The sequence below is a fragment of the Schistocerca gregaria genome, chromosome X (assembly GCF_023897955.1).
Source record: "Schistocerca gregaria isolate iqSchGreg1 chromosome X, iqSchGreg1.2, whole genome shotgun sequence".
Classification (NCBI taxonomy): domain Eukaryota; kingdom Metazoa; phylum Arthropoda; class Insecta; order Orthoptera; family Acrididae; genus Schistocerca; species Schistocerca gregaria.
The window spans coordinates 678,954,882-678,968,583 of NC_064931.1; the positions used below are offsets into that span (position 1 = coordinate 678,954,882).

General features: G+C 35.7%; 1 protein-coding gene across 1 annotated transcript in view; it reads right to left on the reverse strand.

Moving 5' to 3' along the window:
• LOC126297744 (cullin-1-like) overlaps positions 1-13,702 on the reverse strand; it is a 212,627-nt gene that overhangs the window by 135,323 nt on the left and 63,602 nt on the right. Inside the window, exon 5 of the mRNA XM_049988904.1 lies at positions 2,249-2,357. Coding sequence (XP_049844861.1) covers positions 2,249-2,357 — 109 coding nt within the window. The remainder of the gene's footprint in view (positions 1-2,248; positions 2,358-13,702) is intronic.

Here is a 13,702-nt window from a genome sequence, read left to right on the forward strand (position 1 = left end):
TACCAGTTGGCACTGATTTACATTAATAGGGAAAGTTTGATTCACAGTCCAGGACAAATTTTTAATTTGCCCCATTGTTATAAGTCAATTCCCACTGACAGTTAATGTTTTTAATACCTCTGTGTCTTACCTCCAGCTGACTGGAGCAGAACATATATTATAAAGAGATTTTTGCCAACAAAAGGAATCATGACATGTGAACCAAATTAGACAAAGAGGGTGTGATTACACAGCAGTAAATGAATGTTTGCATAAAACAGAAAAATAAATTTATAAAGCCTGATACAAGTTAAATTTGGAGGAAATACTACCGTGACAAAAGATTTGGATTTAATACCCTGGTGGGTGACATCCGTCATTATTTATGAAAAAGTCATTATAGACATAGCACAAATTCTGATTGGGCAAGAATGCCACAGAAAATTGACTTCAGCATTTTCAAAGGAGCAGCCCCAGCAATCAGCTCAATATATTTAGAGAAACTGTGGAAAACTTAAATCTGAACAGTTAGGTGGCAATCTGAATTCTGCTCTCCCCTAATGTGAGTCTAGTACCAATACTGTTGTGCCATTTCAATTGACAAAAAACATAGGGACCTGTAATCAGCAAAAACATCAAAGGAGAATGAAAATGGACATGAGATGTAAGTATATCACAATACAACTAAATGTTTAAGACAGCAGTTTCATATGGTCAGTAGAGCAACTCTGCCCAAAAGACCATACTTTTACAAATGCCCATGTGGTGTTTAATGCCACTTCTATTAGGTGAGCAGTGATGTGTCCTTATAGAAATATTACCACAATATTCTCTAAGAAAAACCATGAAAAGTCAATGGCATGCTACAAATACCCTGCTGTCTTATATGGTATAAGATGAAAAATTAAAAAAATAATATTTACAGAACCTTAAGAACAATTTTTACTGTTTCTTTATGCTGGAAGTTTAGATTGAGAAAAAACACAACTATATACTACTACTATGGAGCCTGTTTATTTCAACACAATATGTTATGCAGGAAGCGTGTTGATAATCACTTTTCCATTTCATGCTTCCACATCAGCTATTTAGTGATAATTGATTGGTTTATTCAGTCAATTGCAGTGTGTGTAAAACTGTGTACAATGCACTTCTCTGCCAATCAGCAGTTACTGTAACTATAGTAATATAATAATTTCATCACCATATCTTATGAGAGTTTCTGTAAGTATACAAATAGTTAAGATGCTCTAGCTGTGGTGAGTAGATCACAGGAGACTGCCATACTTAGAAATCTATTGCTTAATGTGTCATCACTACTGTTAGACAAGCTGTACAGAATAGAGATGAAATCTGAAAGACTATAAAGTAGAATACTTTTACTGCAACAAAATTGTCTGTGGTTTGCTTGTGATGGCAGTGGAAGGAGGACCTGATTCAGTCGAAAGAGTAATCGCTCAAATCAACACTTCCAATTTGTGTGTATAATTGTCAGCAGCATATAAAGTTGCAAACATTTTCAAAATTATTTTGTGACCTGTATGGAGAAGATGATAAGAAATTATGCAGTTCTTCAGATTATTTGTGGTTCACAACACTGCAGATCTAAACTTATCACAGGTATCTTACATATGAACAAAAAGAATTTCACTCCAGATCACAGTGTTAATGATTAACATTACAATTGCTTTTCCAGATTATGAATAGAGAGAACTTCAGTTTGATATCCCAGAAGTTTCTGTGCCTATCACTTTCAAGACTAGATTAACAAGACCTTACCTATTATACATACACTTGAAATTGACTGATTTATTCTGATATTTGAATAAAATTAAAACAAGAACAAACATATGAATAAAGGGTCTTAACTATTGAACCATCTTGCCTGGCACTGCATAGTGAAGCAGATGCCATTGAACTGCCGACTGTCAGTAAAAATTACATAAGGTAGATTTATTTTCTGTGTAGGAAGCAAGAATATGGAAGTCCCCTCACGCAAAAGTCATGAGTGAACTGAAAATACCAACTAAAATGATATTGAGTAGCAAATCATAATATGTCTTCAGCAACATATGGCTGAAACTGCCAGTAAGATATAGAATACATTGAAAATAACAGTGAATGATTTGCACAGGTATAGGGAAAGAATGACTCATTTTGCATAATTATAAAAATGTAATGGTTTGCATGGAAGTCACAGCAATCTAATTATAACTTCATGTTCCACTAAATTTGGCCTTAATGTACTTCCTCCATTTAAAAAAAATACCTGGTTGTTCAATGTTAAATACATTTCTTCTCTCCAATATGTTAATGCTATCTGATATATTTCGTATATATCCTTCCTGACTCGCTCACGTTCTCTTTGGATCCAATGCCTGAAAAACATAGCAAACTGTCAGTTATTCTGAAGTTATATAATGTAAAAATAGAAAGAAAAAAGTGTTATAAGATACATTTTTACTTTTGACATCAAGAATACTAAAAGGACAATCTGATAAACCACACATGATGTTCATCACAAAACAAATCACATTCACGTTAATCCAATTTAATGCGTATCGTACTCCCTGAGAGACCCTTTGTTTCTTGTTTACTTAAGTACAGTGGAAAAGTTTCTTCTGATGTTTACTTTGAATCCTTAACACTTTTTGAATACATGGCATTTCAACATATTTTAAACTTTCTCTTGTGTCACTGGTACATATTATGATGGCTCACTATTTACTTGCATTACAGTTATGCATCAAATTTAATAAACAGCCATTTTATAGTGCATTGAAATTGGTCAAAACTTATTAGGGGACCTTAATTGACCATGAAAAAAAGTTGTAGCACATAATGACTGGCAGTAATTACTTCAAATAATTAAGATTTCTCATACAACTCAAAGTTTTTGTCTGCTCATGAACCTTTATTCAGATTTCATGGTAAACATAATATTGTTGAATGAAGGAAACTAATGCGTATAAAGCTGCTTAGTTCTCTTTACAAATACAAATTGTATATTCTACCATTCAATTGTTGGCTGTCTTGGTTTGAAGTCTTAACGTGACAAAGCTCACCAAAAATCTTAAACAAATATAATACATATTTAGTCACTTATATACTTTATTGCAATGGTAACAACAAAGGTTATTAAACCTCAAGGCGTGTAGAAATTCACTAGGTAGCTCATTTTGAGGTGGAACCAATGCCTACTGGTTAGCATTCATTGTTGTCATCGGGTGGTCAGTTGCTCCACATACTTCTAAATTCACACATGGATTATGCAGTGACTGTAATCATTATTTCTATATTTGCTTCTCTAATTAGTCTGGCTTTCAAGACCAGTATGAAAATCTCCCAAACTGGGAAATAAATAGCACAACCTCACCCACTAGCCTTAGAATTTCCTTTAGTTATGCATGTTTATTATTCAAAGTTCTCAAAAGAACAATGATGCAATTTTCCCAATTAGTAATATCTCACTTCAGCAATCCTAAATACAGAAAGTATTGCCCCATTTGGCCATGTCATTGCATCATCCAGAAGGTGGTTCTGTTGTTTTTTCAATATGTGGAAGGATAGGCAAATGAACACCCACATTTCCCATCACTGTCAGTACAGTAGAGAGAATCAGTGAAAAAATGTGAAAACGTGTACTTCCTCTCCTTAGGTTCTTAGGATATTGTGTGCAATAGCTCGCTTAGCATTGTACAAGAAAGTTCCAATGCACTGACTACTTCCAATCAGAAAAAAAATACAGTAGACCCTCACCACCATCCATTTTGTTTTGTCCTAGTATCAAACCATCAGATAAACTGTTTCTTATTACACTAGTGATGTTTCCAATAGTCATCAGCTGAGGAAAATTAAACAGCTCTGTCATAGCTTCAATGACAGATGTCCATTCTTTAAAAAATCCTATTGTGGAAACATTCAAAATCTTGAGTAACAGAGCTAAATAAACTTTCATTTACATTTATAAGTTGTACTTTGAGAGACAGCAGTTTCATGTGGTCTCTAAAATATCTTTCAGTCTCAACCTGCAGCACAAAATTCATTATATAGTGTCACAGATAACAATTGTCATTGCTAACAAAACACTTAATCCGAATCTAAATGAATTGGCTACATATTATTTATTAATGGCCTTCAGCCTGACAACTGATATGATGCAAAATGAAGTTTCACTCTTCAGGGAGTGTGCACTGATTTGAAACTTCCTAGCTGATTAAAACTGTCTGCCAGACTGGAACTCAAACTTGGGACTCGGGTTGCATGATGTGCTTGGATAGCTCATTCAGTAAACTGTGGAAAACAAAGATCACAGGTTTTTGTCCCAATCTGGCACATAGTTTTGATCTTCCACAAGGTTTCAAATCAGCATACACTCTGCTGCAGAGTGAAAATTCATACTGGAAATAATCCTCTAGGCTGTGGCTAAGCCAGTTCTCCACAGTTATCATTTCTTCCAACAGTGCTAGTCCCTCAAAGTAGGCAGGAGAATTTATGTCAAGCTTGTATAGTAGAAGAAATTGTGTGTTTATGTAGCTACCTGTGGTAGTCTATCCCATCAAGCCACTTTATCTCTGTATTACTAATGCAACCTACATCAGTATGAACCTGCTTACTGTAATTAAGCCTTGTTCTCTCTACAATATTTACCTACCCCACTCACTCACACTTCCTTCAGTTACCAAAATGACCATTCATTGATGCCTCAGGATGTGTCCTATCAACCAATCCCTTTTTGTTAGTCAAGTTCTCCAAGAAATTTCTTTCCACCAATTTGATTTAGTGCCTCCTCATTTGTTATTTGAACTACTGATATAATCTTCAGCATTCTTCTGTAGCATCACATTTCAATTGCTTGCATTTTCTTCTTGTCTGATGGGTTTGTTGTCTGTGTTTCATTTCTCTACAAGGCCACCTCCATAAACATACCTTCAAAAGGAACTTCTTAACATTTACACTTGTATTCAGAAATTTCTCTTTTTCAGAATTGCTTTTCTTGCTATTACTAATCTGCATTTGATATCATTTCTACTTCAGTCATCATCAATTACTTCACTGCACAACTCACAGACCACTTTTACTGTCTCATTTACTTATCTAATAAAGTCATCCTTGACTGTTTTAATTTGACAGTATTGTTTTACTTCTGTTGATGCTCATCTTATAAACTCTTTTCAAGACATTATCCTCACCACTCAGTACTTTGCTGCGTATGACAGAGTTACAATATTAACAACAAACTTCAAAGTTTTAGTTTCTCCTCCCTGAACTTTAATTTCCTGTTCAAATTTTTCCATTTTTCCTTTACTGCTTGCTCAGTGCACAAAGCTGATAACATAAGGGAGAGGCTGCAATCCTGTCTCACTCCCTTCTCAGCTACTGCTTTCTTCCATGTCCTTCAATTGTTATAACTGCAGTCTCATTTCTGTACAAGTTGTAGACAACATTTTGCACCCAGTGTTTTATTCCCAGTGCTTTCTTAATTTCAAAAAGTGTATTCCAGTCAACACTGTCAAAAGCTTTCTCTACATCTTCAAAAGCTGTAAACACCAGTTCACGTTTCTTCAACATAACTTGTAAGATATGTCATAGGGTCAGTATTGCCCCACATGTTTCTACATCCCTATGGAAACTAAACTGATCTTTCTGAGTTTGGGTCATAAAATAGGCACAAAATACAGGGACATGCAGATAGAAGAGGTTCATAGCATTACTTTCTTTGGGATTGAGCTTGATGACAAATTCAGTTGGGAGAAGCCCACTACAGAACTGCTGAAACATCTACGTACACAAATCATTATTTCAATGCAGATGTTGTCATATATAGATGATACAAAAATGAAAAAGTTGGCACACTTTGCTAACATAATCCCATAATATCATTTGGTATCTACATCTACATCTACATCTACATCCATACTTCGCAAGCCACCTGACGGTGTGTGGTGGAGGGTACCCTGAGTACCTCTATCGGTTCTCCCTTCTATTCCAGTCTCGTATTGTACATGGAAAGAAGGATTGTCGGTATGCTTCTGTGTGGGCTCTAATCTCTCTGATTTTATCCTCATGGTCTCTTCGCGAGATATATGTAGGAGGGAGCAATATACTGCTTGACTCTTCGGTGAAGGTATGTTCTCGAAACTTTAACAAAAGGCCGTACCGAGCTACTGAGCGTCTGTCCTGCAGAGTCTTCCACTGGAGTTTATCTCCGTAACGCTTTCGCATTTACTAAATGATCCTGTAACGAAGCGCGCTGCTCTCCGTTGGATCTTCTCTATCTCTTCTATCAACCCTACCTGGTGCGGATCCCACACTGCTGAGCAGTATTCAAGCATTGGGCGAACAAGCGTACTGTAACCTACTTCCTTTGTTGTCGGATTACATTTCCTTAGGATTCTTCCAATGAATCTCAGTGTGGCATCTGCTTTACCGACGATCAACTTTATATGATCATTCCATTTTAAATCACTCCTAATGCGTACTCCCAGATAATTTATGGAATTAACTGTTTCCAGTTGCTGACCTGCTATTTTGTAGCTAAATGATAAGGGACCTATCTTTCTGTGTATTCGCATCACATTACACTTGTCTACATTGAGATTCAATTGCCATTCCGTGCACCATGCGTCAATTCGCTGCAGATCCTCCTGCATTTCAGTACAATTTTCCATTGTTGCAACCTCTCGATACACCACAGCATCATCTGCAAAAAGTCTCAGTGAACTTCCGATGTCATCCACCAGGTCATTTATGTATATTGTGAATATGTTGATGAAACTTGACAAATCAAGTTAAAGTTTTCCAAGTTCAAAAGTACGTAATATGAATTATTTACAGCACAAATTTAATATACCATAGAAACCAGTTCAAAGAATTGTAAAGACATACAACTTCTCCTTATTCTTTAATGACATTTGTTATAAATATTATATGTCTTTTCTTCAAAAATTAAGTTCATATCTTTTGTTTCCATCAGTGACAAAAACACATTTTCAATAACTTTCCACCAACCATAACACATCTCAAGAATGGAAATATCAAATGTTCTAAGTGCCAACCTCACATTCGTATGTAACTTATCTATAGACAAAAACATTGAGAAGCAGCATGATACCACAGAATTATGCTGCTCACCTAATCACTGCAAAAATGAAACAAATCAGAAAATAAATAATGTATTAAGAATACCAGGGAACTGACCAGTTCTGAGTGCCAATAAGAAAGTTTTCAGGTACCAGTAACACTAAGGCACCAATTTTTATTTGTGATTATACAAGTATAGAAATACAGCTATAATATTTTAACTAGTAGAACTGTAGTCAACAAAAATCATTTCTTATATCTTTTAAATTTTTTTAAATGAAAGAATAACACAATCAGATTCAAGGAAAAAATCTCTCAGTACTATGTCTGAGTATTATATAACTCCATTCTTGGGATCAGGTATTGAAAAGGTTATTGTACAATTCCCTGGGCTGTTGAAAGAAAGGCAACATCACCAAAAGGTCTTTCTGTTTTGCAACTGATAAACATAGCTGGTCTTTCAGACAAAGTACGGCATGTTATACATCAGCCACGTCTTTCCTCTTTTGAATACATTGTCATTTTTCCACTCGTGTTTCAGGATAAGAATTTTTAATAACTATTTTAGATTAATGGGTATGGGACACTTTGATCATCACACACACACACAAACCTGCATTGACAAAAATGTTTAATCACAGCAGCATCTTTAAAATTAAAGAACTCAGTTGTATGCAGTGGAATTACACGAAATGATTTCATAGCTTTAGCTGAGTCAACAATTTTCTGTAAATTACCTTGCTTACCTCTCTTTATTTCTATATAAAATTTCTGTCCTAGCTCAAAAAACTATACCCACTAACAAAAAACTTCTGTATTAGCTCTCCAAACCATCCAAAGGTTTAATAGAAACATCATTAAAACACAGCTGTGCTATTTTCATTTAGGACAGCACAGTTATCTGACCAGGTAACTAGTTTATTATGCATAACTAGCCCCAAATTGAAGATTTTAAACAAACATAAAGCAAGTACAGAGCTAACTTGCATAACAAGACTTTCATGTCACAAATACCTAAAAGCAATATTGTTATCACTGACATGAATACTCAATTTTGTTTTCTTTCTGTAATACATACTGGATATGTTAATGTTGATGCAAATAACACTTGTTGGATATAAATACATATAACAGTAGTTTCACAAATGTGGAGTTTTGATTGGGCTGCATGAGTGCCCATTAAACTGTTCAACTGTGGCTGTAGTTGACATTTACTTGTCATCTTGTACACTGAAATTTGACATATCACGTAAGTGTCTGTATGAGGCCTGTGAAAGGACACATGTGGAAAATCTCTCTAAAGAAATTGATATGTAAAATTTGTACAAAAGAGAAGTCAGTGGATACATTACCTTATATGAAATGTGCATACTTGATAGATATCAATCTGGGCTGAAGTACTCTCTACTCAACTTGGAATAATCATAATGGCTTTCAGCAAGTACGAAGCTGCTTATGTGATATTTAATTTACTGTATATCACTGTCACTGAACTTCTTATGGCCTTCATTCTTACTGTGGATGGCTGTATACATAGATACTGCTACTTTTTTCTGGCCTGAAGAGGTTACAAAAATCTGTAACTGACCCCAAATAATTCCTGGAAAGTTGTTTTGCAAACTTGCCTGGTGCCACCAGTAGTACCAGGTATTATGTAACATTGACAGTGACTACTTGCTGGATTGTCACACGTACCATGTCTGTGTCGTTTGATTTCAATGATTTTCAATCTACATCTACATCTACATCTACATGACTACTCTGCAATTCACATTTAAGTGCTTGGCAGAGGGTTCATCGAACCACAATCATACTATCTCTCTACTATTCCACTCCCGAACAGCGAGCGGGAAAAACGAACACCTAAACCTTTCTGTTCGAGCTCTGATTTCTCTTATTTTATTTTGATGATCATTCCTACCTATGTAGGTTGGGCTCAACAAAATATTTTCGCATTCGGAAGAGAAAGTTGGTGACTGAAATTTCGTAAAAAGGTCTCGCCGCGACGAAAAACGTCTATGCTGTAATGACTTCCATCCCAACTCGTGTATCATATCTGCCACACTCTCTCCCCTATAACGCGAAAATACAAAACGAGCTGCCCTTCTTTGCACCCTCTCGATGTCCTCCGTCAATCCCACCTGGTAAGGATCCCACACCGCGCAGCAATATTCTAACAGAGGACGAACGAGTGTAGTGTAAGCTGTCTCTTTAGTGGACTTGTTGCATCTTCTAAGTGTCCTGCCAATGAAACGCAACCTTTGGCTCGCCTTCCCGACAATATTATCTATGTGGTCCTTCCAACTGAAGTTGTTTGTAATTTTAACACCCAGGTACTTAGTTGAATTGACAGCCTTGAGAATTGTACTATTTATCGAGTAATCAAATTCCAACGGATTTCTTTTGGAACTCATGTGGATCATCTCACACTTTTCGTTATTTAGCGTCAACTGCCACCTGACACACCATACAGCAATCTTTTCTAAATCGCTTTGCAGCTGATACTGGTCTTCGGATGACCTTACTAGACGGTAAATTACAGCATCATCTGCGAACAACCTAAGAGAACTGCTCAGATTGTCACCCAGGTCATTTATATAGATCAGGAACAGTAGAGGTCCCAGGACGCTTCTCTGGGGAACACCTGATATCACTTCAGTTTTACTCGATAAACCCAATAAATAAGTTCCATGTTCATTTTTATTCTTTATTCTCTGACAATAGTTAAAAAGCTTCCAGTGATATGGTATTTAATTGAATTAATATAATCTAATATAAACTATACAGTAACATTTTAGAAACATAAATACAGAATACTGATGTTCCAGAGTAACATTTATTTTCAGCTTTCTAGGCCATCCTCAGATAACTTGAAAGTAAGCAGATAGTCCTACATTAGTGAAAGTTCTACAGGTGGAACCTTGTCTTTATTGTTGACCAGAATGTAAAGAACAGTATTTGTAACATAAAAAGCTGAAGTATATATCCTGGACTTTAGTTTGCTTGAAAGTACCTCTAAAACCATACCTACATACAGCATGGTGGCCCATGTGTTGTTAGTGCAGTTTTGTGCTTTCTGAGGAGCTTACAGAAGTGCTCTTATCCTTTGTCTCTTCTTACTACTGAGTATGTTATCAATTATGGTAGGACTATAACCATTGCTATACACTATTTCTTTAATTATCTTTAATTCATTTTCAAAATTGTTTTGGGGCATAGATAGCAGACGGCACACCATGGAGTGGAAAATGCATGTTTGTGTGTTATGGGATGGTAGGAATTGGCAGATATTATAGTGTCTGTAGAAGTTACTTTCCTACATCTCTTAAATAACTGATTTTACTTGCTAATGCCAATAGTAGGGTCTAAAAAGTTGATTGCATCTGCTCCCAACTCCATAGTAAACTTGGTTTTATGTCGTGTGAATTTATACATTGGAAAAATTTATTTAATTGTCTAGTTGTACCCAGGCACAAGCACTGTAAATCATCCTTGTATCTGGTCCAGTACTGTATTTTAGAAATTAGGGTTTTTTTTATTTTCAAATGTTTACTCAAAATTTTCCATAAGCATTTCAGCTAATAAGGGACTCAGTGGGGACCCCACCGATAACCCATCTGACTGGCTGTACAAAGTCTGTTGAAACTGGAAATAATTTTGCTTTAACCCTTAAATCCCCAGCAAGGTCACATATAATATAACTTTGTGAATAGCTTTGTTATTTCTTCAATGTCAGCTTGTTGTTGTTGTTGTTGTGGTCTTCAGTACAGTGACTGGTTTGATGCAGCTCTCCATGCTACTCTATCCTGTGCAAGCTTCTTCATATCCTAGAACCTACTGCAACCTACATCCTTTGGAATCTGTTTAGTTTATTCATCTCTTGGTCTTCCTCTACGATTTTTACCCTTTTACAGATGTCAGCTTACAATTATTTTTAGTGGTGGCAATCATGTATTTCTGTCAAAGAAGGTGTGAATTTTATTTTCACTGGTTTAGCACTACATTGTTTCCACATACAGTGTGATAATAAGACACTATATTGTAGGTAGGGAGTGCTTTGACAACAGCAATGGTGCATATTGATGTGAAGTAAGGAATGTTTTATGAAGAAATTCCTCATTTTTCCAATTGAAAATGTTTGCTGTAAATCTAAATATGTTTATTGTATTTTCATTTTAGAGGAGTTATTATCCATTGATTCACGTTTTGTTTATGAAGTTAGTATTTCAGAGATGTCCATATGGGCATGCTGGGCAGTTGCATGGTTAAAAATGATTTTGCTTCTTTTTCTCTTTTATTTCCTAACAGAGGCTTGGAGGGATCCTTACAACCTTGTTTGATTGCGCAGAATGTTTGAGGAAATGAACACTGCTCAGGCTGATGGAATTTATATCTCACCCCTGATCTAGCTGTTCTCTTGGATGAAGATCCCCTGACAACTCTGGGCCAAAGTTGAAATAAGATTGACAGATATGCAAATAGAAAAAGATTTAAGAAATGCAGATTACAGGAACAGAAATCAGCAGAAAACCTGGGTTCATTGGGTACTAACTTCAAATTTGAAATCTTTCCCTGATTCAAGCTTTAAGCTTTGACATGTATGTTGACAAGTCTGCTGTGGAAATTTTTGAGTTATTCTTTGATGATGATCTGATACAATTCTTAGCTGATGAGTCAAACAACTATGTACTTTTTGGAACTTTCCAAATACTAACATAACCTGTGAAGAAGTGTTTCCCAGGCATCCTCATTCTAAACAGCTACACCCTCTCCAGAATAAGAGGTTATACTGGGATTCCAATTTGGACACAAGAAATGAGGCTGTATGCATCCATGAGAAGAAATCATTTAGAACACATTCTTAGATGTCTGCACTGTAACAACAATAAAAAATTTGATGAAAAGGACAAGATGTGGAAAATTAGGCCCTTTATTGATAGAGTAAGAGACAAATGTAACAAGTTTTCATTCCCCAACAATATCTGTCTTATGATGAATCAATGATAAAATATTTTGGGAGACACTTTTGCAAGCAATTTATCATGGGGAAACCCATACAATTTGTATAAAAAATTTATGCATCACTTCTGAATATCTTGTAAATTTTTCCTTTCATCAAGTAAAATCACCACATGCAAATACAGCATACACAAGAAGAGTTTGGTAAGGCTACTGCTGCATTAATTCATATGATAGATGATTTAACACTGGAAGTAAACCTACTGCCATATCATTTCTTCTTTGACAACCTACTTACAGGATTTGCTGTTCCGTCATTCCCATGAGAATGAGGATATGGAGGAACAGGCACTATTAGAGAAAACAGATTTCCCAAAGCTCACCCTATCTCTTCAGAGCAAGTCCTAGTTGAAAAGAGAAGAGGATATTTAGAATTTTCATTTTGCCAGGATAATGGTGTTATAAGCACAAAATAGGTGGACAGTTCAGTGGCTGCTGTAGCTTCTATGTGTATAAGAGTTGAACATGTATCATTTGTAAATTGATATTCTACAAAGAAGAAGAAATTTCCAGCACAATGCCTTGAAATTATTGAAGCTTATAATAAGCACACGGGGGAAGTTGGTAGGATGGGTGAAAACATTCCCATATACAGAGTAAATATTCAAAACAAGAAATCGCACTTGGCTTTACCGTCTTGGCTGATTGACATATCTGTACATAATGTGCAGCAGCTGAAGAAAGGAACATGGTCTAGGACTGCTCAGCTTGAATTCAAGAGAGAAATTGCACAAGTTTACATAAAGAGATATATGAAGCCTGTAAAAGGAGCAGGCAGGCCCTCTATCAGTTCTATATGTGGATGCAAACTGTGTGTTCCAAGTGATATAAGATAAGAGGCTATAAAACAGTGCATCAAGAAGACCAACAAAAAGAAAAGGTGTTTAGGTTTGTACTGCAAACAGAAATCATTAGCAGTTCGCACAAAATGTGGGAAATGTGGCACAGGATTGTGTCTAGAATGTTTTGAAACATACCATGAAAGTCAGAAAATCAAATGATTGTAAATTAATGTGTGTTTCTTGTTTTAAATTGGTTTGTAAGAATTATTTTGTTCAAATGTTGCCTTATTTTCATAGCCACTCAGACAGGAATATTGGAAAATATGTTGCTGACATCAAATGAGACTAGTTTAGCACAAGGTTGAATGGGTACATCTTTTAGTTTTTGCATTAATGCAAGCAAATTGGGTATTCAATATTTTTGTTTCAATTAGTGAGACTCTTTTTGGCTAATTTATGCCAAGGTGCTGAAACTGCTGACACTACAAGTCTTATTGGAATACCATATTTGTTAATCATAAGTAGCCCATACAACCTGGGTGCTGTTGGGATTCGCGTCTGTCAGGTATTTGGAGGGACTAGAAGTAAATATTGATGGATAGGTTTTAATAAGGTTCTTTATTTCTTTGCATATTTCATCAGGGAATCATTAGGTAACTAGGGGAATTGTACATGGTTGAGGAATGTATACACTTTTTCAATATATTCTGACATTTTGCCACCAAAGCTGTTCGCCTTATCAGCTTTTGTGGCAATCACATCTTGAAAAGATTTATTTATTTATTTTAATGTGATCAACACTCTCCCAACAGGTAGCTCTGAACATATGTTTTTAGGTC